The 26,442-nt window shown below is 43.7% G+C and overlaps 2 protein-coding genes across 2 annotated transcripts in view; one reads left to right on the top strand and one right to left on the bottom strand.

Moving 5' to 3' along the window:
- LOC117644584 overlaps positions 1-23,606 on the bottom strand; it is a 29,070-nt gene extending 5,464 nt beyond the window's left edge. Inside the window, exons 1-2 of the mRNA XM_034384156.1 lie at positions 23,372-23,606; positions 18,764-18,904 (exon numbers count right to left, since the gene is read on the bottom strand). Of these exons, the coding sequence (XP_034240047.1) occupies positions 18,764-18,904; positions 23,372-23,500 (270 nt within the window). The 5' untranslated portion in view covers positions 23,501-23,606. The remainder of the gene's footprint in view (positions 1-18,763; positions 18,905-23,371) is intronic.
- On the top strand, positions 20,355-20,973 carry LOC117644585. The gene is made up of 2 exons (XM_034384157.1): positions 20,355-20,781; positions 20,862-20,973. Exons 1-2 carry the CDS (start codon positions 20,542-20,544, stop codon positions 20,928-20,930), a joined length of 309 nt encoding a protein of 102 aa, XP_034240048.1. The 5' UTR covers positions 20,355-20,541; the 3' UTR covers positions 20,931-20,973.
- Positions 23,607-26,442: the final 2,836 nt, after the last annotated feature.

The following is a 26,442-nucleotide window of genomic DNA, read 5'->3' as shown; positions in this document are numbered from 1 at the left end:
TGTATTAGATGTAGAATTAGGCTTTATTCCAATTATAAGAAAAATTTCACTACTAAAATAATGATGGTTTGTACTCCTAGTGGATTCATCAGTCTTTGTGGTCCCGCTTTTGGAGGCAGGGCCTCTGATAGAGTTGTAACCAAATCTACTGGTGTGTATGAATTATGCAATCCTGGTGATGCTCTCATGGTAGACAAGGGTTTTAACATTGATGAAGATTGTAATGATAATTTGATCAACTTGATCCGACCACCATTCCAAAGAAACAAGAAATACAGCCGATCAGAATCAGTTCAATGTGCCAAAATTGCTAGAGCTAGGGTGCATGTGGAAAGAGTAATTCAGAGAGTAAGAGAGTATGGACTTATGTGTGGCAAAATTCCCTGGACAGTTGTTCCTTACATCAATGAATTGGTAATAATTGTGTCTGGTCTTGTAAACCTTAGCAAGCCTATCATGAATATTGATAAGTACTGAATGTTGTAATGTTTACATTTTGTTCCCTGTATCACTTACGGTGGAATTTCTATGTTAAATAAATGGAAAATTATTCATTGAATGCATTAGGATTATTTATTATCCTCGTCAAAAAGTTGAAAGTACAGATAAAAATACAGGCTGTTGCACTTTACAAGAAAATCACTCAGTCATCAAACATTGAATTACATTCTAGTTCTCGACATGTGAGGCCAGCCATGGCAGAACTTTGGTGAAGAAAGCACCAGTCAGATGCTTTACATATTTTAGGAGGAATTTATCATTGAACACTACAGTATCCACAAATACCTCATCAGGCTTATGACAGTACAATGTAAAATCACGGATAGGCAATGACAAGAGCAACATACCAAGTTGTACTTGACCCTGAAACTTGTGCTTCTCCTTCAGCTTATTTCCATTCATGCAAGGTGTAACACTGCAAATGGTGGCAGCATTATGTGTTGCCCCTTTCACTGGGGTTTTGACTTCCCACAATCGAGCTGGTATCCCATTCTCAAATATTACACCGTCTGCACTGTATCCCAGCCAAGGAGCAAGGGGACTAATAAATATACCTGCTTTTTCAATCTTCTTTCCAGGGTTTTTTTTTTTCATAGCATTTCAAAGCGTCAGGTTCATAAAAATTTCCATCTTCCATGGCTTGATTGGAGAAACCAGAAGGACTGAATGTACCACTAATTTTATTATTCCAATCAGTATCAGAATGTTTCTTCGCATTCTCATAGTAGGTGTGGTAGCTGTAGCTAATGCTTCCTGTCAGTCTTCCGTATTTTAATTCATGCCAGTTGTCACTTTCAGATTGTTCCAATGTTAATACAAAAGCATCCAAAACTTGGTCTTCATTGAATTTTATGTATTTATCATAGTACTGCTTTTCTTCAGGGGTACATTTATCATAAAGAGACTGTCCTAATTCTTGAGCCAGCTTCAAGATGTAACTTGGATTTTGGAGAGCGTTTTCAACGATTGCAGAACTAGTTAAATCAACTGGTATATCATCCGGGTCATCAGGATTTGAGTTTGGATTGATGTTGTGTCTCACACCACTTAAGAAAACTGCAGCTTCACATTCTGGCTGGGCTGTAATTTTAAAAAATTAGATCAGAGGATGTGTGAGCACACACGACATTCAATGCCCAATGAGCCCGCTAGTATTTTTTTTAATGCGTAAAAAATTAGTACATACCTTCCAATAAAATCTTTCTAAAATCTGCCACAAGTTCATCTGGAATTTCATCCATAATGGGACGGCGGTAAGGAGACTTAGGCTGCCCAATGTGACAAAACTCAGCCAAAGGTATGGGCTCAAACTCACTCATGGTCTTCTCTTGAAGTTTTCCCCAACGCTGTTCCATGTCAGTGCATGTCATTGTTTCCAGTGATGATTCGTCGTTCCTGTAATCAAAACGAGGGGTTCAAATTACGGTTCAATGCATTTTAAGCATCAAAATAAAGACGAAATAAGGACAAGGATTCTAACCTTTCTAGGTATAATAGGCATGCCATAGCATGTTTACAGCAATGTTCTTTCGATGACCCGGACGGACAGGAACAACTAATAGACAGTATTTTCTCCTCCACTTTCACTTTAGTTGAAGTCTGAATGCGGACATTGATTTTTACTGGTGGTTCGCTGATCTTGGTGGTACGTAAGGGAGGGTGGGGCACCTAGTGACAATTTTTGGATTTTCACTCTGGCGGCTCTGTTTTAAAACATAATTGACCAAAGTTGTTGGCGTTAGTTCCTTTGAACCTTCCTCTATGAAAACCCATCAGCAGTTTTGCTCAAATGTGCATCTATCTGGTATCAGAGGGGCTTAAGTGGACCTCTGCACTTGTCACTTGGTGCCCCATAGCGGGGCACCTAGTGACAGGCCTTGGGGTAGGTAGTGACAGACAGTAAAAGGGCTACCAGTGACCAAATTTGAGAGGGTTTGGCTTCAGAATGTGGTTACTTATCACATTTAAAGATAAAAAAAGGAAAATAAAATCCAAAATGAACTAAAATGCAGGAAAAAAAATAAAACAAGCACAAAAATATTGTGTTTGATAAGGAGTCTTTATTAAGAAGTATTTAAAACATAACAAATAAATATGATCTTCTTACAACTTGTAAGCTTAACTAACTTTGGACTTGATGTCCAATAAATTTTTAAATAAAAATAAGGAACTTGGAAAATCACAGGTCAGTACGATTAGAACGATTCATTATTCCTTTGAAAGGAAATTCAATTAAACAAATACATATGCCTATTTATCACTAACCCAACTTGAGTAAAGAAAAGTCATAGTTAAAAACAGTCATGGCATTCTGGCGCCTTGTGCCAGTTGTATATGTTGGCTTTGGCAAGATAGCTTTCACATCGTCAATGTGCACCGAATTGAGATCAGGTACAGATGGCAAACAAAACGATACACCTTTTTCAGAATTAATATTCTTTCTTAAATAGGAAATTTGTAAATCATTTTCTGAGTCCAAATTTTCTATAATCTTTCCTACAAAATAAGTTGGTGTGTCTGTGTCTTTGACACGGAATTGGACTAGAACATAGTCACCCTCGCTTGGTACAGGCAGGTTGTTCGGCTTCGGAGTGGGCTCCATTTCAGGTTCTTTTGTTGATTTTTTTTTGTTGCAGGCAGGTCTGGTTTTTGGCCCGTCCCGTTTATTTTTTGTAAAAAAAATGACGGAGGGACGGGCATATAGTATGATGCATGCTGTGCGTCCGTTCGTTCGTCCGTTCGTTCGTTCGTCCGAGGACTTCCCGTGGTCCGATCTTGACCAAATTTGGTATGCAGCCTCCTTGGGTGACCCTAAGAACCGCCCGGTGGCAGCAAATCCGATCCGAGCCCCGGGGGCGCTGCTGCAGGTGCATCATGGTCTACATGGGGTCGAGGAGGATTTCGGCAACGGATACAGCTAACAGGGCATGTAGGGGTATTTTTGGAATCGGGGCGACGAGACAAAACCAATGGTGCCAGTTTCAAGCGAATCGAAGAAGTTTGGACCTGGGTTCAAATCCCAGTGGGGTATATTTTGAACATTCTTTTTATTCGAGTTTTTGCATTGTTTCTTATGTTTTTGAGGGCGCTGATGACGGAAATAACATCCATTTTGACCCCAGACTCAGGTTCAAACCCGTCAGGGCTAAACAAAGGCGAAATTCACACATTTGTTAATGTACGGGACGGGCCAAAGTTGCCGATGTATATCGCTACTTTTCCTGTTATTTTAGCAGGGTTTGTTTTCTTTTTTGAAGCTTTGGATTTGCTGGATTTGGGAGATGGTGGCAGAACATCATCAACTTGCTCGGCATCGGATTCATCACTATTGGCATACACCAGTGTTCTTTTAGTTGCTGTTTTCTTGCTTGCATTTTTTTGCTTTTTCTTAGGGGCAGTCTTCCTTGCTTCAGCTTTGGCAGCAGCTTTTTCTAGCCTCTTTTTCTTCCTCTCCTCAGTCTTCCTCTTCGCTTCTTCCTGAAGAGCTTCCCTCTGCATAATTTCATTTTTTTCCGGAGTGTCTGTTGCTATCATACATTTTCCTTTGCGCCTTTTAGGTTTGTTTTCATTCGGCTTTGCCTTTGGAAATCCACGAATGTCAACAGGTCCTAGAAAAGCTGATGAAGACTCACCACCTCCTTCACTTGGTTCTTCCGTGCCAGCTCCTGCATCAAGAGTAGGCGTTTCAGGAGAATCAATTTCTTCAAGTGTGGCTGTGTTGTCAATTTCCAATATTGAGTTTTCTGCGACACTCTCACCCACAACAGGAGGTGGCTTCTCAGTGACAGTCGACATGATGAAGTCCGCTTCAGAGAAAATGTCTCGATTAAATGGGACAAGACCTGCAGCTTCAAAACTTCGAATAATGTTCATGGGTGTTCCTGCTTTAGACAAGGCATCTTTCACAAATCCGGCAACACGGTATATAGTAGGAGAGGTTGCAGGATTATTTAACATAAACATATTAATAGCATTGTCATAATAAGTCTTGAATCACTGAGAATCCAAACGCTATGAGTATAGCGTCAATTGGTGCAATGCAAAAGCATTGCACATGAAGTGCAATGCCTCCCATTTCCCATGCATTAGCATAGGGCCTTTTCGGGAAGCATTGCACCAAAGGTGCAATATGGCTGTGGCATTGCACGTATGGTGCAATATCACAGCGCATTGCACCATACGTGCTATACTCATAGCGTTTGGAATCTCAGTGATGGTCCGAAAAATCCAACATCAAGAGGCTGCAGTTTGTGAGTACAGTGAGGTGGAAAGGTGAACACTGTAACCCCATGATCTTTGGCTAAATCAAGAGTTTTAGTAGAGAAATGGGTTCCAACATTATCAAGAGTTAAAAGCGTGGGATTTTCTTTAGTAGAAGCAGTACATTTTATAAAAAACTTCATCACTTCATAGAAAGTTTCCTTGGTCATGTACCCTTTTTCATTACTAAGACCTAGAGCACCAGGAAAACAATTTATCAAAAGGTCAGGCACAAATTTTTTTCTGGGAAAAATATGCACTGGAGGCAGTACTGATCCATGAGCATTAATAATAACACAGGTAGTTACAGACACACCCCTTTCAGCCCCTTTAACTTTGTGAACCTGCTTTACACCTTTAGGTGAAAGTATTTTCCTTACATTCTGGACAGTTGATGTGCAAGTCTCATCAAGATTATAGATTCTGCTTCCATCTTCAAAAGAAGGGTGCCTGGTACGAACTTCAGAGAACTTGTTAAAAAAAATTTTCAACTGTTGTCTTGTTAAAAGCCATGGCTCTGGCTACACTGCAGGCTTCAGGAGTTCTAATTGATATTTCAGGGTGCCGCTTCTGGAAACCTACAAAAAAATTCAATCACAAGTGTTAAAAAAATACTCGGGTACTATTTATTACTGTTCAAAATGAAACTAAAGGGGAAATTACATTACCGTGGAACCAGTCGATGCCAGCTAATTTAGCTTTGGTCCAATTGGGTGGAACTTTCAGGGAGTTCTTCTCGGCTACTTCCAGGGCCAATTCTCTACAAGTTTGCACTGTGAGGCCATATCCCATTCTTGCCATTTGGATACAATATTCAGCAATGGAATTTTCTTGTTCAGTGGTGAAAACTTGTCTTGTTTTGAATGTGAGACTAATGGGTGCTTGTTCCGCATCTTCCGCCGTCTTTGTGTTCTTGACTGCCTTGAACAGCGTTTGACGATTCAGACCTCTGTCAGCAGCAGCTTTGCGAAGACTCCATCCTGCTTTAACCAAATCAATGGCTGCTTGAATCTTTCTTGGAGTAGTAACCCTTCTGGCTGTTTTGGGTTTGTAGTTTCGAACCATGGTGAAAATGCTGCAACACAAAATATATTGTTATTTCAAAACCAACTTTACACATTTTAGGGTTATGTTATTGTTTTGACAACTCGAAAAGCATCACGGAATATTTTCACATGTAATCTAACCAAAATATGTCAAAATACATCAGGGAAATCGAAAAGAAAGGGAAAATAACTTGTCACTTGGTGCCCCGGCGAAAAATGTCACTACGTGCCCCGACAGTCACTTTGAATGAAAACGTGCCCCGGAGGTTATCGAATCAAGGTAAGTGGAAAAAACTGAGTTGAATCTCGATCAGAAAGGGCCAAGGAAACTAAGAAAACAGCCGGGGGTACCGAGTCGTTCAATAGCTAGCCAGAATCAAGCGAAATTAAAAGGCGAAAAGTCGAAACTTACCCAAATTTGGCCAACTCGTATTTTCGCCCTCACACCGTCGCCATGACACAACGCCCACATCCACCGCCTTGTTTGCAAACAAGTACCTACCGGAAGAGCTTCAATTCGCGCCAAACATTTGAATCGTAGATGCTTGGGTTTAGCCTGGGGAGAGCTTTGTCACTAGGTGCCCCACCCTCCCTTACGCACAGCGCCTCCACCGTCACCTCCTTGGCACTTTTAGCGGCGATTCCTACCACCACAAGGTTTTTCATGGCTTCGCGACCTTCTCTTAAAGGTCTTTTGAAGCCCTGAAGGGCATCAACAATGTGTTCTAGGTCAATCAACGGCTTCATTGTGCCGAATTAGACTGGAAAGTGATGGAAAGTACCGCTTTGCCTAGGGGAAGCGGGCGGTCGGGTCACGGATTCGTTAGTTCGCGCGCCGGCCGCGCGTGGCGCTGCGGTAGCTGTTTGAAATGCCAATTATCCTTGTGCCTTGCCTATCAGCGAGGCGCAACACACCCAACACGACTCTCCATTTAGAAGTTTGACCACTGGTAGAAAAGAAAGTACGGTTTAAGTATGGAACGTGTCTTGTCAATTTTTTACCTGGATCGTCCGTAACTTGCCAACCACGGAAGTTCGGTACATGTTTTCCGTACCAGTTTACATGAGATCCTTATGGAGACCACAAAAAACCACTACGGAAGGTCCGTACCTTTTCCGTACCCCATTTTCCGTACCAAACCACGGAATTTTTTACAGTGACTGTGTGAATAACTAAAAGTGAAAACAACAAAATCGCAGATCACGGCCTTGTCACCCGTTCCCTATTTTGGCCATAGGCAGCGCCCAAACAGGAAGTTTTAGGGCCCAAGACAGCACGGAAGTTTTATTTTGACTCTCGGCACCACATTTTGGATAAAGAGCCAGTGGTCAAGACGTACAGTGAAGTACGTCGAACGTTTTAATTTCAAGGGAAAAAACGGTTTCCTTGTCAAAACTTGACCTTTCGTGACGGCCGACGGACAGATATTGTTCTGGGTCTTTCCATCCTACTTTTACATCCCGTTACATCGACCCCCTCCGATTTGCTCCAAATTTTGGTCAAATGTTACCTACCTATAGATAAGTCGTCCGGGTGATTCCGTACGTAGGGGCCGTTTTAGCCACCTTAGAAAGTCACGTAATCAATCTTGCTTGTTATGAATTTTGCCTAGATGGCGTCAATAGGACACCAGGACGACACACTGAGCGTGGGCGAGCTACAAGTTGACTTTCGTTTTCTCCCCCTATAAAATATGACGAAATTTACTGAAAATATGACGGAAATTACGCTCGACGGAAATTACAAACAGATGTTTCTAGCTCACTGCAAATGCCCATCGCCTCAGAAATATGCTTTAAGTTTGGCACACTAGTCCGACGTCAAGACACGCCTTTTCACGTGTAGGCTGACTTTCTAAACCCAATAGGAGAGGGGCGAGAGGGGCATACGGAAATTACATCAATTGTTACAACCCACCGTTTTCACACACAACTTCCACTCGCACACTCAGCCCCCTTACTTTTTAGGGTAAACAGACCGTGCTGATTCTAAATACGGCGCCGGTTTTCAGCAGGGAGCACTCCTAGTAGTTTTTATGGTGGTTACTTTGAAACTACTAAGTCAAAAGTCGGAGTACGGTGGACATTTTGTACGCGTTCTGAAAGGACACTTCCAATCAATATACGATCTTAAAATTCAAGCAAGATAGTCACTATACGTTAGAGATTTGATGGGTGTGTGTGAAATTCGAAGATTAGAGTGGAACAAATGGTTACAGAGCCGCAAAGTTGGTGCAAGGTGCGAATGGACATGACGGAACTTACAAAATCGACCCTTTTGGCCCCCCTCCCGCGTCACATGTTGGCTTTGAAAGTCCATATACAAAGGGAACAAGCTAGTCTGGTGCCAAACAAGATTCTTAAGTGCATAAATGGGCTGCACTCGAATAAATTTGCCCTGGGGAGGGTGTGGACACGAAAACGCCCTCTACGCGCGGAATCACCCGTCCACCAAAAAATTAGCCCTCTACGATGCATGGTTTGGCTAAAAACGACGAAAACGGCTATAACTTCCTTTTTAATTGCAAGACTCCGTTCAAACTTGGTACACCCACTCAAAATTGAACAACACTGAGATTCCAAACGCTATGAGTATAGCACGTATGGTGCAATGCGCTGTGATATTGCACCATACGTGCAATGCCACAGCCATATTGCACCTTTGGTGCAATGCTTCCCGAAAAGGCCCTATGCTAATGCATGGGAAATGGGAGGCATTGCACTTCATGTGCAATGCTTTTGCATTGCACCAATTGACGCTATACTCATAGCGTTTGGATTCTCAGTGAAGGAATCCAAATCTGCCGTCGGAATTGACCTAGGGTGACCCAAAGTTGGTGAAATGTCCAAAATGCGAAAAAAATTGACAATTTTGCCAATATTCAGCTGCAACACTTACAGGGCTCCTAGACAGCTCAAAATCTTCAGAAAAGTGCCCTCTTTAAGAATCTGAATGCAGAAGTCCCAGTATGTGCTTCCTCAGGGTCAGTTTTTGACCAAAACGCGAAATACCGCCCAAAACCGTTTGTTTCACCCTCCCACGGACGCCACTTGGGCGGCACGGGTCCCTCCGCGTGTTTGAAGGACTACACTGTTAAAAAAGGGCTGTAAATTAACAGTACTAATGCTGTTAAGTTTGATAGCAGCACGACTTGTTTTATTACAAGCATGTTGTAGCCCTCGGTGCTGTTTTCTGACAGTTCGATTGTAATAAAACAATACTTCTTTGGAGTCTTCGACGATGTTTTCCCAACATTTGTGTTGATTGGCTGAGCGATAGCGAAGCCTGTTACTCCATTGGGGTTGAAAAGTTTTTCCTGTCTGTCTGTGTGTGTGTGTGTGTGTCCGCACTACTCCTCCTGAACGGCTCGGCCGATCTCGGTGAGATTTTGCACACTTTTTGGGCATGTCCTTGGCTCGGCACACGCGAAATTTCACTATCCTAGCTCAACTGGTTCAGTATAGCCGGAAAACACCTAAAAAACGGCGTAAAATCGAGTTTTCTGTACACTGTAAAAAAAATATTCTGAAATTTCAGACAAAATTTGACTGAAGTTAATTAACAGTAAGGGGTTCTGAAATTTCAGACCATTTCGGCGGTCTGAAAATTTAGAATAGGGTGGTCTCAAAGTTTAGAATTGGGTGGTCTGAAAATTAAGATTTAGGTGGTCTGAATTATTAGACACGGCCAGTCTGAAGAAAATTCAGACAAAAACACAAAATTGTAACGTTGAACCTTCACTCCATTGCGAGAGAAGTCTTTGATAGAACTTGCGCGTAACTTATCGGCCGTTCCCTTTACTCGGAATCTCCGAATATCTTGGTATTCGAACCATCGAATCCTCGCTCGTCGGCTTTGCGGGCTATCCATTACACCACGGGACCGCTCTAAGAGCACGGCTGCAGGATGCCGATGACTCCAAGCGCGCTCGCTGGACGCTGGGGAGCCACAAATAAACAAACCAAGCGCGTGTTGCGGGAGTTAAACTGCGGACAATTTGGGCTGTTCGTAAATATTTAAGATTCTGTATCGAGCGGTCAAATATTGCGGTTAAATTTGGTCAAGCGAGGCAACCAGTCTGACATTTCAGAACAATACGTCTCCCGTTTCAGACCCATGGTCTGAAAATACACAACCAGTTTGAAATTTAAGATCAATCGGTCTTCCTTTTCAGGAGAATAGTCTGAAAAGGCGATTCAGACTACATGGTCTTGTACTTAGTCTGAATTTTCAGTGACCCCTGTCAGACTTTTTGTCTGGATGGTCTGAATTTGCTTTTAAGACTGCGAAAGTCTTAAATTTCATCCAAGGATTCTTCTTTTGCATACTTCTGGTCTTAATTCAGAAACCAGACCACCAGGTCTTACAAAATTGGTCTGAATTTTAAGATTTTTTTTTAACAGTGAAAAAAAATATTCTGAAATTTCAGACAAAATTTGACTGAAGTTAATTAACAGTAAGGGGTTCTGAAATTTCAGACCATTTCGGCGGTCTGAAAATTTAGAATAGGGTGGTCTCAAAGTTTAGAATTGGGTGGTCTGAAAATTAAGATTTAGGTGGTCTGAATTATTGGACACGGCCAGTCAGAAGAAAATTCAGACAAAAGCACAAAATTGTAACGTTGAACCTTCACTCTTTTGCGAGAGAAGTCTTTGATAGAACTTGCGCGTAACTTATCGGCCGTTCTCTTTACTCGGAAACTCCGAATGTCTTGGTATTCGAACCATCGAATCCTCGCTCGTCGGCTTTGCGGGCTATCCATTACACCACGGGACCGCGCTGAGAGCACGGCTGCAGGATGCCGATGACTCCAAGCGCGCTCGCTGGACGCTGGGAGGCCACAAATAAACAAACCAAGCGCGCGTTGCGGGAGTTAAACTGCGGACAATTTGGGCTGTTCGTGAATATTTAAGATTCTGTATCGAGCGCTCAAATATTGCGGTTAAATTTGGTCAAATGAGGCAACCAGTCTGACATTTCAGAACAATACGTCTCCCGTTTCAGACCCATGGTCTGAAAATACACAACCAGTTTGAAATTTAAGATCAATCGGTCTTCCTTTTCAGGAGAATAGTCTGAAAAGGCGATTCAGACTACATGGTCTTGTACTTAGTCTGAATTTTCAGTGACCCCTGTCAGACTTTTTGTCTGGATGGTCTGAATTTGCTTTTAAGACTGCGAAAGTCTTAAATTTCATCCAAGGATTCTTCTTTTGCATACTTCTGGTCTTAATTCAGAAATCAGACCACCAGGTCTTACAAAATTGGTCTGAATTTTAAGATTTTTTTTAACAGTGAAAAAAAATATTCTGAAATTTCAGACAAAATTTGACTGAAGTTAATTAACAGTAAGGGGGTCATAATTTCAGACCATTTCGGCGGTCTGAAAATTTAGAATAGGGTGGTCTCAAAGTTTAGAATTGGGTGGTCTGAAAATTAAGATTTAGGTGGTCTGAATTATTGGACACGGCCAGTCTGAAGAAAATTCAGACAAAAGCACAAAATTGTAACGTTGAACCTTCACTCTTTTGCGAGAGAAGTCTTTGATAGAACTTGCGCGTAACTTATCGGCCGTTCTCTTTACTCGGAAACTCCGAATGTCTTGGTATTCGAACCATCGAATCCTCGCTCGTCGGCTTTGCGGGCTATCCATTACACCACGGGACCGCGCTGAGAGCACGGCTGCAGGATGCCGATGACTCCAAGCGCGCTCGCTGGACGCTGGGAGGCCACAAATAAACAAACCAAGCGCGCGTTGCGGGAGTTAAACTGCGGACAATTTGGGCTGTTCGTAAATTTAAGATTCTGTATCGAGCGCTCAAATATTGCGGTTAAATTTGGTCAAATGAGGCAACCAGTCTGACATTTCAGAACAATACGTCTCCCGTTTCAGACCCATGGTCTGAAAATACACAACCAGTTTGAAATTTAAGATCAATCGGTCTTCCTTTTCAGGAGAATAGTCTGAAAAGGCGATTCAGACTACATGGTCTTGTACTTAGTCTGAATTTTCAGTCACCCCTGTCAGACTTTTTGTCTGGATGGTCTGAATTTGCTTTTAAGACTGCGAAAGTCTTAAATTTCATCCAAGGATTCTTCTTTTGCATACTTCTGGTCTTAATTCAGAAATCAGACCACCAGGTCTTACAAAATTGGTCTGAATTTTAAGATTTTTTTTAACAGTGAAAAAAAATATTCTGAAATTTCAGACAAAATTTGACTGAAGTTAATTAACAGTAAGGGGGTCATAAATTTCAGACCATTTCGGCGGTCTGAAAATTTAGAATAGGGTGGTCTCAAAGTTTAGAATTGGGTGGTCTGAAAATTAAGATTTAGGTGGTCTGAATTATTGGACACGGCCAGTCTGAAGAAAATTCAGACAAAAGCACAAAATTGTAACGTTGAACCTTCACTCTTTTGCGAGAGAAGTCTTTGATAGAACTTGCGCGTAACTTATCGGCCGTTCTCTTTACTCGGAAACTCCGAATGTCTTGGTATTCGAACCATCGAATCCTCGCTCGTCGGCTTTGCGGGCTATCCATTACACCACGGGACCGCGCTGAGAGCACGGCTGCAGGATGCCGATGACTCCAAGCGCGCTCGCTGGACGCTGGGAGGCCACAAATAAACAAACCAAGCGCGCGTTGCGGGAGTTAAACTGCGGACAATTTGGGCTGTTCGTAAATTTAAGATTCTGTATCGAGCGCTCAAATATTGCGGTTAAATTTGGTCAAATGAGGCAACCAGTCTGACATTTCAGAACAATACGTCTCCCGTTTCAGACCCATGGTCTGAAAATACACAACCAGTTTGAAATTTAAGATCAATCGGTCTTCCTTTTCAGGAGAATAGTCTGAAAAGGCGATTCAGACTACATGGTCTTGTACTTAGTCTGAATTTTCAGTCACCCCTGTCAGACTTTTTGTCTGGAGGGTCTGAATTTGCTTTCAGACTGCGAAAGTCTTAAAATTCATCCGAGGATTCTTCTTTTGAATACTTCTGGTCTTAATTAAGAAATCAGACCACCAGGTCTTACAAAATTGGTCTGAATTTTAAGATTTTTTTTAACAGTGTTTGGCAACTATGTGGTTTTTGTCACATTTGTTTAATGTTGCTTTTTTGTAGGTATCGGCCAATTTCAGCCTGCGTCCAGAGATGGCATCCGCTGCGTGATCTGCAACTTTGATCTCTTTGATTTCCTTGAATTTTCTGACATCATTGAACCTGCAAGAGAGGGTTTTTCTGAGAAGCGGGTTTGCCTCGAATGTAAGGTGGAACGCGTGGAGGAGGTTGCCAAATATCTTGGTAAGTGTGCTGAAAAACCTTCTTTAGTGTAACATCTTTGTCAATATCTTAACGTTTTAACTATTTCGTATTTTAGCCCAATGTGGTTCTTATCTCAGTTGGTGTATTTAAATGTCCTTTACGTCATCAGCATCCTTAAAAACTTAGCCCTAGATGAAAGTAGCTTCTTTAATAAGTAGAAAGAGGCTCTAACTTTTCCATTTTTAATAAAAATGATTGTCTAAAAAAAAAACTAATTTAATGAAAAAACTGAATAAGATTTTTTAATAGTTAATATAAATGAACATTTCTCTCTTGTTACAGTTTCCAAACAGGTTGAAAAGGGTGAATTCAACCCCTCCAAGGCAGTGCCCCCTGCTGAAAAGGCCAAAGCTTCCCTCGGTAGGTGTCTGACTTAATGTTAGGTCTCAAGTGAGTTCTTAAGGTGATTCTCATCGCAGTTGGTGTAAGTGAATGTCATTTACGTTAAATTTAAAATTAAAGAAAATGGTCTTGTTCTATCTCACCGACCGGGATTCGAACCGAGGTCCTAGGATAGCGCGCGCAGATGGTCGGTTCTCGATACAGTGCACGTAGATAGTTGGAGCCGGGGGGGTATCGCACTTAAACCGAACTTTGTGAACAGGCATTTAAAATAGTAGACTTTGGTAGAAATATTTACCTATTTAAAAAAAGTAAACGAAAAAATTGTTAGTATTTTTTAAATTTATGAACTTGTTCACGGCAGCGACAACACAACTATTTTGAATCACGATTACATTGTTGTTACTTGACAAGGAAATTGTTATGAAACGAAAGTGCTGTTTCTGGATTGGTTTCCCGTTCAGACACAAAACAATACTGTTGTTATTTAACAGCATTACTGTAGGTGATTGTGTTGTAATATTACAGTGGATTTTTAACAGTGAAGCTGGGTCATTTTGGGTTGCAGGTGGGCACCCCGCACTGTAAAGTACTCTGGGACGAAGGCCCACGCGCCTCCAAGGTCACACAATTAGGCGCACATCACGTATTTTGCCTAGATTCGGAATTCGGATCTAGCTCTCTTACTGCCATCCCTTCAATCGACAAAATTTAGCTGGACCTCTGATTATATGGTGTACGTTGCACCTTTCCCTGAAGTTTTGTGTAAAGTGAACGTGATTGAGTAAAATGATGTTCAATTTGAACTGCCAACATTCGTAGTTCATACACTGCAAACCTAACTGTCTACTAAGTACACACTAACAAATGCGTGCTTGCAAGTACACACTTACAAACGCATGCTTGGCGCCGTTATAACTCCATAACGCATGCTTGACGCCGTATAACTCCATGTGTCAAGCATGCGTTGCAAGCATGCATTTGTAAGTGTGTACTGTGTACCTGGCCAAGCATGCGTTTGTAAGTGCGTACTTGTAAGCATGCATTTGTAAGTGTGTACTTAGTAGGCAGTAAGGTTTGTAGTGTAGTTTAAATTTGCATGCCAGGAGCCGCCAACAATTGCTGCGTAGAAAATATGGGGTGTACAAAATTAATCTGAATATTAATAAAAAACAAAAGAGACACAATGAAAAATTTTCTCTGTTCTTCAATTTTACCCTTCCCATCAAATTTTTGGCCCGTCCCGTTTATTTTTTGTATAAAAAATGACGGAGGGACGGGCATATAGTATGATCCCTGCTGTGCGTCCGTTCGTTCGTCCGTCCGTCCGTCCGTCCGTCCGTCCGAGAACTTCCCGTGGTCCGATCTTGACCAAATTTGGTATGCAGCCTCCTTGGGTGACCCTAAGAACCGCCCGGTGGCAGCAAATCCGATCCGAGCCCCGGGGGCGCTGCTGCAGGTGCATCATGGTCTTCATGGGGTCGAGGAGGATCTCGGCAACGGATGCAGCTAGGAGGGCATGTAGGGGTATTTTTGGAATCGGGGCGACGAGAGAAAACCAATGGTGCCAGTTTCGAGCGAATCGGAGAACTTCGGACCCGGGTTCAAATCCCAGCGGAGTATTTTTTGAACATTCTTTTTATTCGTGTTTTTGCATTGTTTTTGATGTTTTCGAGGGTGCTGATGACGAAAACGACATTTATTTTAACCTCAGACTCAGGTTTAGTTCCCGTCAGGGTCAAACATAGGCGAAATTCGTACGTTTCTTAATGTACGGGACGGGCCAAAGTTGCCGATGTATATCGCTACTTTTCCTGTTATTCTCAGCCTTCTCACCAGCGGCCAGAAGCACTCTTCCTGGGCAGGCCACCAACAACACTGCAGAGGTCGACGGGATGGCCTACCTCCAGGCGCTCCGCTGCTCATTCCGAATCTGGGCAAAATACGTGATGTGCGGCCAATTGTGTGACCTTGGAGGCGCGTGGGCCTTCGTCCCAGAGTACTTTACAGTGCGGGGTGCCCACCTGCACCCCAAAATGACCCAGCTAGTCCTTCAAACACGCGGAGGAACCCGTGCCGCCCAAGTGGCGTACGTAGGAGGGTGAAACAAGCGGTTTTGGGCGGTATTTCGCGTTTTGGTCAAAAGCTGACCCTTAGGAAGCATATACTGGGACTTCTGCATTCAGATTCTTGAAGAGGGCACTTTTCTGAAGATTTTGAGCTGTCTAGGAGCCCTGTTAGTGTTGCAGCTGAATATTGACAAAAATGTCAAATTTTTTCGCATTTTGGACATATGACCAACTTTGGGTGACCCTAAGTCAATTCCGACGGCAGATTTGGATTCCTTGTTCAATTTTGAGTGGGAGTACCAAGTTTGAACGGAGTCTTGCGATTAGAAAGGAAGTTATAGCCGTTTTCGTAAAAACCTACACTAATTTAAGAAAAAATGGTCAAAATGAAAAAATGCGTTTTTAGCCAAACCATGCATTGTAGAGGTCTAACTTTTTGGTGGACGACTTATCTACAGGTAGGTAACATTTGACCAAAATTTGGAGCAAATCGGAGGGGGTCGATGTAACGGGATGTAAAAGTAGGATGGAATGACCCTTCTCCGACTTTAGCAACTCCGCACACCCCACTTCGGCCGGTTTTCTCTATCTTCCTACAACTATGTCGTCTTCTCAAATTAAGGGAAGTTTTGACACGGAAAGGATTTGCTGAGTGCTAAAATGGCGCGGAACTTAATCACGCTCACAACCTTACCATGTTGATCATTAATGAAAGGTACTTACAACACTGGTACAACAAAGGCGTAAAAATTACGGCGACATGAGCCCCGTCCCGTTTGAGCCCCAAAGGTGTGAGCCCCAACCTGAGCCCCAAGCTGAGCCCGGGTTGAGCCCCGACCCAAGCCCCAATTTTCAGAGCCCGGATTGAGCCCCGTTTGACCCTTATGTGAGCCCCACTTGAGCCCCGTGGCAATAAATCATGCAATATTTCGTGATTTCAGGTCGGGGCTCAATCCGGGCTCTGGAAATTGGGGCTTGGGTCGGGGCTCAACCCGGACTCAGGGGATCAGGTCAGGGCTCAGACCATCGGGGCTCACGTCCTGTATGCCAAAATAACGCCCTTCAGGGCGTAAATACTCCTATATTTTAAAGGCGTTAATCGTTTTCTGCCCTTCGGCAGGGCGTGAGAATGATAAAGGCATTGCAAGCGAAATTTAAATGCCCCTGGAAAAGGCAATAACGATTCACGCCGCTCCCAGAGCGTAAATCGTTTACGCTCTCAAAGGGCACAATTTTAATGCCTTTGTTCCACCAGTGAAATTATTGAGTTTGTTGGAAAAGCGAAATATAGTTCATAAATTTCGAGGCTTTTTCATTGTTCTAAGAAGCTCCCTTTCTTTGTAAAGCCTAAAATAGTTTGTGACATTTTCAGAGTGATGTGGTTAGTATGTGGTGGCGTCATGATTGGTTGAGAAGGCGTGTGGAACACTCTTAAAACCTTACGAAGTATTTTAAGCATACGTATAACAAACTAAAATACTTTCCCGAGAGAAAATTATAGGCTGCAGGCTGGCTTCCTCCGGGTGCCTGAGAGCGCTCGGATGGATCTCGGATGGCTGCAGACAGTGGCTGTATTCGGACATACGTCAGCCAAAATCCAGCCATCCACAGCCGCTGCAGCCTCTCTGGCCAGCCATTGAAGTGTCCCTTAGGAGCCGAGTCGGCCCTTTCCCCGCTGCTCTAGGCTGCACCCCGCAGCCTACGGGATGCTCCAGGCAGCCTTCCTTCGCGGACCACGCTGCCCCCAGCAGCCACGAGGCTGCGAGGCGCTGCTCTAAGCTGCACCCCGCAGCCTTCAGGATGCCCCAGTCAGCTTTCCTTCGCCCGGGCCACGCTGCCCCCGGAAGACTAGAGGCTGTGAGGCGCTGCTGTAGGCTGCACCCCTCAGCCTTCAGGATGCTCCAGGCAGCCTTCTTTCGCCCGGCCCACGCTGCCCCCGGCAGCTATGAAGCTGCGGGTCACAGCCACATCTCGGCCGCATCCTGCAGCCTCGTGGATGCCATCGGCAGCATCCATCGCTACTAGGCTTCACTCCTTAGTACATGAAGGTCCCCATGACGACCTTTGAGGGTGCCTGTTACGCTCTTTGAAGTTCTATGGATCCCTTAGTAGATTTTCTAGGGTCCCAACACCGTTCCAGATCCAAATCTGCCAAGGACTTTCCGTTCCCAAGATATCAAAGATAACAAAAAAGTGTCCCGATTTTTACGAAACTTGCATGGCTTATGTATGTTAACGTATTCAACTCAAATATCAGCATACCACGCACCCATTCTATTTTTTTCTATTTTTTATAACCCTTTAATCAAGGAGTGCGCCTGAATACCGCCAGCATCCACCATGCTGCATCCGTAGCCTACAGCCATTGCAGCCTATATGGCTGTCTAGTCCTGCCGTAGCCCGGCTGCATCCGGCAGCCAACACGCTGCGACGCGCAGCCTACAGCCATTGCAGCCTACGTGGCTGGAAAGTGCAGCCGCGCCCAGGCTGTCGCTGGCAGCCAGCACGCTGCGACGCGCAGCGTGCAGCCTACAGCCATTGCAGCCCGCCTGGCTGCGAAGTCCAGCCGCGGCCTGGCTGCCGCCAGCAGCCAACACGCTGCGACGCGCAGCCTACAGCCATTGCAGCCTTCGTGGCTGTAAAGTGCAGCCGCGGCCCGGCTGGCGCCAGAAGCCAACACGCTGCGACGCGCAGCCCACAGCCATTGCAGCCTACATGGCTGTAACGTCTAGCCACGGCCCAGCTGGCGCCAGCAGCCAACACGCTGCGACGCGCAGCCTACAGCCATTGCAGCTAAGTTGGCTGTGCGTGGCAGCGTTTATAGGCTGCTTCGGGCAGCCAAAAGGCTTCTGTGCGCAGCTTCTGAAGCGTTCCACAGCCAAAGCGCTCCGTGAAACAGCCAGGCCAGCCACTGCAGCGTGGATGGCTGCAAGTCCAGGACATCGATATGGCTGCGACATGGCTGCAAGGCAGCCACGGCAGCCATGCATACAGCCAAAAAACGGTCTATACAGCCATGCGTCAGCCAAGCGTCAGCCTATCTGCAGCCTTCTATTTTTACTCGGGTTGTTTATACGAAGAAATAGTTCGTAAATTACGAAGTATTTTCTTTGGAAGCTTACGTATGCTCAAAATACTTTGTTATACAAACTACTTTTCTTTGTAAGGCCCAAAATAGTTTGTAAGGTTTTCTCAGTGAATGGAAAGGACCTCTCTCACCTCCTGCACCTGCCGCCGATTGGTGGACAGCGCCAGTCGGTCACCCGCCACCAGGAAGAGCGCGGCCAGGGCCTCCGTGAGGGACCACGTCAGGATGAACGCCGCGTACACGGGGAAGGCCATCGGGTACGCCGACACCGCCTGAAACGCATCCCATACACTAAATGTCTTACGAAGAAATTTCCCAGATTACGAAGGAAATGGCGCAAGCATTATATGAGGGTGTTTTTTCGTCGTATTACGAAGGTTTTTCTTTGTATCTTCCAATGAAAAAGCTAAAAAGATTCGTATTACGAAGGAATATTGCTTCGTATTATGCTTGCGCCGAATTCACTGTAACATACGAATAACATAGGTCTAATTTCATTGTAAGACATTTTGAGTGTACAGGTGAAGTGTGACTGAAAATAATTTCACCGAAACTTGGCTGGACAGACTGTTGACCAAATATTGGCGATGCATAAGAGCATCGCCAAGAAAGGGCGATACAGAAACAGACAAAACTTTCTAACCCCACAGGAGTGCTATCGCTCAGCCCGAAATATTTTAAACAGTGTATTGCGATCACTGGTACAGCTTAAGCGTAGTATTACCGTGACACGGGGTAACTTCGGACACTTAAGAGAGGTTTTGTTTTGAAATTGTGAAAGTTGTGGTGTTGTCATGGACTTGAGGGTTAAAATTTATCATCTACCCACCTCTACCTTCGATTTGGCGCTAATTTCAAGTATCTGCGCCTCACCGTTTTTACAGTGGAGAGTCCGAAGCGGTGTCCGAAATTACCCCGTGTTTTGGGGTAATTTCGGACACCCCTGGAAAAAGTAACTCTTTGTTCTGATTTTGGTCTCAAAATCGATCATTGTCTCTTTCGAAAGTGCTTACATGGTTATATGTGAAATTAGTAAGGGTTTATACATTGCTCCGGCCCTGAATCAAATCATTATACCCTTCCTGACCGACAAGGGGCTTTGGTCTGCTAAAGTCCGGAAATTATTTGCCCACTTTGACACCGTCTATTACCAAGGACTGAGAGAAGAATTGTCAGTGTTCGGCAATCCACTGAAATCCACCACATCGCCTTTGGAGGGGACTCACTGCTGGTTCAATTCACAAAATGGAAAGCATCCCGCCTTTCGGGCCATTCACAGTAAGTTCCATTGTTTTAAAAGGACATGGGAAGGGAAGCATAAAAAAATGTGCATAAATATGTGACGTATTAGTGAACCACAAATTTGTTTTCAGCAACAATCAGAGGTGATGAACAAAGGAGTTGGCACAAGTCTCAGAGCTGCCCAACAGCTGCGCAGCGAAGGAAGAACAATAAGGCTCTTCAAGACCGACCACTGAGATCCCAAACGCTATGAGTATAGCACGTATGGTGCAATGCGCTGTGATATCGCACCATACGTGCAATGCCTCAGCCATATTGCACCTTTGGTGCAATGCTTCCCGAAAAGGCCCTATGCTAATGCATGGGAAATGGGAGGCATTGCACTTCATGTGCAATGCTTTTGCATTGCACCAATTGACGCTATACTCATAGCGTTTGGATTCTCAGTGACGTCAGGATCTTGAAGAGTCACTGCTGTCGTTCGCAGATGTGCCCCAGTTCCTCAAGTCGTGGGCCCTGAAGGAGAACGAGTCGGGCCTTCGGATGCTCCGGCTCGTCAGGTGCCTCTTTGAGCTTACTCTTATCGTTTCTCACAAAAATAGTATTTGTCTTATTTGTGTTTATTTAAATTCATTAGGGACTTCCCCGAATTCAACCGCGCCGAGAGATGGCAGCCGACGGACATCGCCCTGCTCCAATTGCCGCCTGCTCAAGGGATTGTGCTGCCACCTGCACAAGGAATAGAGCTGCCCTCGGCAGCCCAGAGGTATCAAATCTATCAGAGCTATTTGATGAAACACTATATATGTCGTCACTGGACCGTTCCTCACCAGACCTGCCAAGTGATGGAGTAAGTTCCCACCCAAACACCCCAGTGAGCAAGCGAAACATATCTACTCAAACATTTGTAAGTGCTAAATTTTAAATTGATTATGTAAGTATTGAGTTTTCTTTTCAATTTTGATTATTGTCTTTTCTTTGCACTAGGTACCCGTGACAATTGACAAAGCTGTTCAAACAATCCCAATGCGACACTGCAAGAAAAAGTGTGAATAGTACAACAAATGTACAACAAAAACTGTGGAATAAAAGTACAACAGGGATTGTAGAAAGTACAACGAGAATTGTACAAACCACAACGAGGCCTGCACTGCCCAGCACTCGTTATGCCGGTTCCATTGTACTTTGTACAACAATTGTTGTACTTTGAAAGTACAATAAAAACCTGATACAAAATTTGCCAGAAATGTGTGTACTTTTGTTGTGGTTATTTCCTGCAGTGGATTTGCATCATATGAGCGTTGCAAAAACAGTCCAAAGTTTCAATTTTTCACCGGCCTTAGTGTGGAAGACTTCAATGCACTGTTGAACCTAATTGGAGGTGCTAAAGTTATCAGAACTTTAAAATTGCACTATGACCAAGACACTCCTGTTAAGTTGAGACCAACGACCCTATCGTGTGAAGATAAGTTATTCTTGTTTCTTCTGCGCTTGAGAAGAGGACTACCACTGGAAGATATGAGTGAGATTTTCAACCTTAGTGTGGGAATGATTAGTTTACTTTTTTCTGCCATGACAAGGCTCATTTATCTGACCTTCAAGGCCATGGAAGAGGAGATGTTTGTCAGCGCAGAGCATCAAAAGAAAAATAAGCCTACGAAGATGCGTCATTTCCATAACTTGCGAGTCCTGTTAGATGGAGCGTCATTTTTTATTGAGACCCCATCTAATTTTGAACAACAGGGCAACACATTTTCACTGTACAAGAGCCACAATGTCCTATTGTTTTCCATTGGGATTTCCTGTACCGGAGCAACAATCTTCTGTAGTGATGGTATGGAAGGTTGCATGTCTGATAAGGAAGTCATAATAAAAAGCGGACTGCTCAACAGGCTTTCAAAAGGAGATAGAGTGATGACTGACCTCGGCACAGAGGTTTTGCAAAGCTCATGAAAGACAAGTTTGGTGGTGTTGAAGCTTTGAAAACACAAGAGTTAACTATTGGAGACGTTGGCGTCATCAAGGAAGAAAGAACAATATTAGCTATGTTAACAAAGTCTTAAAGTTACGCTACACCAACCATTGAGAACTTCAATGTGGCATTAAGACGTATGCACATAACCAGTGAGACAATCGGCTTGCTAAATATATCATGCCCACTCATCGGATGCGGACTTGATAAACTACCCCAAGATGAGGTCTTAAAATCACTGAAGAACATCTTTGAAAAATCTCAAGTAAACATTTACATATGGCGCTATAAAACTGGAGATTTAAGCCCACACTGAGATCCCAAACGCTATGAGTATAGCACGTATGGTGCAATGCGCTGTGATATCGCACCATACGTGCAATGCCTCAGCCATATTGCACCTTTGGTGCAATGCTTCCCGAAAAGGCCCTATGCTAATGCATGGGAAATGGGAGGCATTGCACTTCATGTGCAATGCTTTTGCATTGCACCAATTGACGCTATACTCATAGCGTTTGGATTCTCAGTGCATCAGCATCATTGTTAACTCCAAACATAATGTTAGCTGGTGATAGCAACTTTTTACGTGTTTTAAAAAAATTGCCTGGAACAAGACAAGGTCATGTAATATGAGGTGGTAATTTGTTAAGCATACATTATTCACTGTTGCATAGCTTACCAACACAACATCTGTTTTTCATGTGTGGAATAAATGATTTACTATTCTTTCAAAAGGAAAATGTACCCAAAAGAATCATTTCGCAGAAACTTCGTGTAACGATGAGGAAACTCATGAAAGCTCTTAAGATGCTGCCTGGAGGTGCCACAATCTTGACTATAACCACCATGTCCCCTGTTAGAAGAAGACTCTGTTTCATTTAAGGTCCAAGATTTCAATCACCTTTTGTGTAAAATTGCAAACAGCAATTACCCCGGAGAGTAACAATTTTTCAGTTTTGAGCCCATATTAACCGAACTATTTGACCCAGGTGATTGAAAATTTGACACAGCATGCTCTTAACATGTTTGAACCGACAAACAATCACCTCATGAACCGTCCATGAACAGTTTCGGCTTGCCAGGCAGAGTTTTTACGCCTAAAGCGAATTTAGGTAAAAAGTGTTAAATACAGAAACCACTTTATCTGCAGAAGTTTGCCCTTGTTTTGACCTCCGGGTGAGTGATTAGATGGTTTAAAGTGTGGCCGATGCGATGCGCGCAAACGGGACAAGCCTCAAAGGTCGCCGTTAGATGGGAGCATCATCGCAATGCTTCCGGGCAGAGATGTACGAAGTTACACCGAGTGTCCGAAATTACCCCGTTACACGGTACCCTCTCTTTTCAAGCGTAATCACTTTGCGCTTGAAATCAAGCGTAATAGGTTCATCCGCCGAGTTTCCCCCAATCTAAATGCATGGGGGAATTTCCAGCAAATACTTTATTCCGAGTGTAATGTTTTCAACCGTTACTTTATGCTTGACTCAAGCATAGAATTACGCTTTAGTTCTACCAGTGAAGGACCGACCTGGACGAGTCCTCCCAGCCCCAGGCCGAGAGTTCCGGGGAACCAAGGCCACATGCCCATCGCGAGCCGACCTTGGAACACCACCGGGGCCACCACACTGAACGCGGCAACGACGCTCCACGCCTGCATTAGTTGGTAGCCGTTGCGCGAAAGAATCAGCAGGCGCCTGGCTGAGATCTGTGAGACAAAACACACACTGGTAAAACTAAAGCGTGGTATTACCCACTGTTTTCAAGCGTAATCAGTTTACGCTTGAAATCAAGAGTAACAGGTTCATCCGCCAAGATTCCCCCTATCTAAATGCATGGAGGAATTTCTAGTCTATGCTTGACTTCAAGCGTAACCTATTCAAGCATAACTTTATGCTTGATTCAAGCATAGAGTTACGCTTCAGTTTTACCAGTGCAGGAGCTTCCCAAACTCAACACCCTCCACATCTGACCATGCAAATTATGAAAGAACCCCGCGGCAGAAGGATCCTGTTCCACCTCCAATCGGCTCTCCTTTCCTCCTGACTGATCTATCCACAAATTATGTATCTCAAGTTGACGTTCCGTTCCACTCCAATTGAGTTAAAATTTGTTGAAATTTGTTAATATTTTTTAATTTTCTTTGGTGGTATAGTGGTTTGGTGATTTGGACCATTTATGAATTTGTTAAGTTTTTGACTAGTATCTGTGATAAATTTGTATATTTTTTTTTAATTTTTGGAGTTTATTTGTAGCAAATTTGCCGTCCTGTGATGCCCTTTAGTGACATATTTATTGTTGATACCTGAAAATAAAAATATTTTCTGACCTTGGAGCACTGTGGTTTGATTCCCGTATCCCGAAACGCAAAGCTCCCCGTGTAAGGGAATATTTTTTAAGTCAACATCTGTTTGTTTGAAATGTTCTCACCTAATATGCTTTTTGGTGTATTCAGACACCCGAGCAGAAACTGGCGCAGTGGAGACGAGACATGAAGCCATAGGCTAAAGAAGCAATAAGTTAATTTTTTCGAATAATTCTGAAAGTTTTTAAAACTTATTTTACTTGATTTTTAATAACGTAATAATTCCGAAGTTTTTTTTAAACTTATTTTTGCTTGATTTTGCATCACGCAATAATTCATAAGTTTTTAAAACTGGTTTTAAATAATTTGCATTACGCAATAATTCAGAAGTTTATTAAACTTATTTCACTTGATATTGAATTGTGTTTGTTTTGCATCAATCCTATTCTCCCCTCAAGAAGTGCATGCCTGGCACGCACTTAAGGAGACAATTCAAGTGGAGCTGAGGTCTGCGTAGAGTCTATATTTCTGTGGTACATTTTTGGAGTTACCTCTTTTATCCAACTGGTGCGATGGGGAGTTAAGTTGAGTTGATTCTTTTTACATAACATTCGTAAACACACAAATTGAGTTGAGTTATCTCCTTATGCCATTTTGTGCAATGGAGTTATGTTAAGTTCGGTTGGGTTACCTCCAATTTCCGATAAAATTTAGACAGTAAAAGGGGTTAAGTTACGTCCATTTTTCATGTGGATATTCTCCTTAACGGTCAGGAATTGGGTCAAACAATCTGGTGTTAAGATGCAAACCATCCTGAGGCACAATAAGAAGATAAAAGCTCAATTTGGAGATAAGTCGAATTCCTGGATCACTGTTCACACTTCTTGCAGTGCTCGACAGTACCTGCGCTGCCAGAGTCGTGCTGTCCCAAGCCATGTTCGTCGCGAGTTCGGCTCCCTCGGCCAGGAGCCGCTGCAGCCTCCTCCGCTGGAAGGCGAACAAGCGCACGGCCTCGAAGCAGGGCAAGATGGACAGGGGCAGGCGGAGCGCCATCAAGATCTTCATGACGGACCCCTCCGTCATCAACGCGCCCAGGAAGATGCTCGCCACCAGGCCGGCCAGGAAGTAAGCAAAGGGCTGCGGGCGCAAAAGATCTACTGACGCTCTGCACTGGACATGTGCAGAGGAACAGTCTGCACACGGCAAAAGTACCGCCTGGGATTCCCAGGCGGTGCCTGGAAAATAGGCCCTTTTCCCCATGATGCGCCTGGGAATCCCAGGCGGTACTTTTGCCGTGCAGACTAAGTGTTGTACGATGAAGATTCTCCATATTATGGTGAAAATGCTCCATGTTATGATGGTGCAGCTGACTTCATAACATACCATGAGAAACCACTGTACCTTACAGATATTTTGACGAATTTCATTGGTATTATAGAGAATATCTCCGCCAGCTGCCTTTCACCGTGGGACATTTACAGTATGCGAAGTGCCGCTTTGAAATACGAACACACTAATATATGTATTTTTTTTGTGCATAAGCTTCGGGCAAAATTGAGCACACGTTTCGAAATGCACGTATTTGAGCGTAACTCAGCACGAAAGTGTGCGCTGTTGCGCACTAAATTCGTGCATATCAAACCGCATGGTCAATTTCGTGCAAAGCTGCACAAAAAAAAAGTACATGATAATCAAGTGTTAACTTAATAGAGGCATTATTTTGCGACACAGAAGAGGAGGTGGACCTGCCAACCAAAGTGATACTCCGCATGGCTGGTTTTGTGCGGCGGCGCAGGCTTGACGACGGCGGGGTTGAGTTTTGCCACTTATAGTCTGTGATAAATGATGCTACTGTAAATATGAATCGTGTGAATCTGTAATGACACTGAAGATACTTTAAAGGAACTCCGGAGCCAAACTTTAATCGTTTTCCATATTTGCCCAACTACGTCCTGCACAGTGTCCTTGGAGGAGAGAGCGGTACACACAGTGTCTGTGTATGTATGGTATGAAGTACCACAAAATGTAAAGCTTCCTTTTATTATTCTTTAACTCTGTAAACTCAACAACTATTATGCAATAAAATGCTTTTTTGAATACTGAAAACTTGTCTTTGTTAATATGCAGCTGACCTCAAGAAAGATGATGGTTTGTAATGAACCAAAGCCTGAGTGTTATCAAGGCGAGTGCTCGCAGAGTCCGGGAACACTTCCACAAAGGGAGGAATTGGAAAAAAGCAAGAGTAGAGTACAAACAATGGGGTTTCGTTAACAGCGCCGCACTTTAACGTGTTATGA

The sequence above is a fragment of the Thrips palmi genome, unplaced genomic scaffold (genome assembly GCF_012932325.1).
Source record: "Thrips palmi isolate BJ-2018 unplaced genomic scaffold, TpBJ-2018v1 HiC_scaffold_18, whole genome shotgun sequence".
NCBI classification, from domain to species: domain Eukaryota; kingdom Metazoa; phylum Arthropoda; class Insecta; order Thysanoptera; family Thripidae; genus Thrips; species Thrips palmi.
Note: the sequence above shows the minus strand (reverse complement) of the source record. Positions and strands in the feature narration are given on the sequence as shown.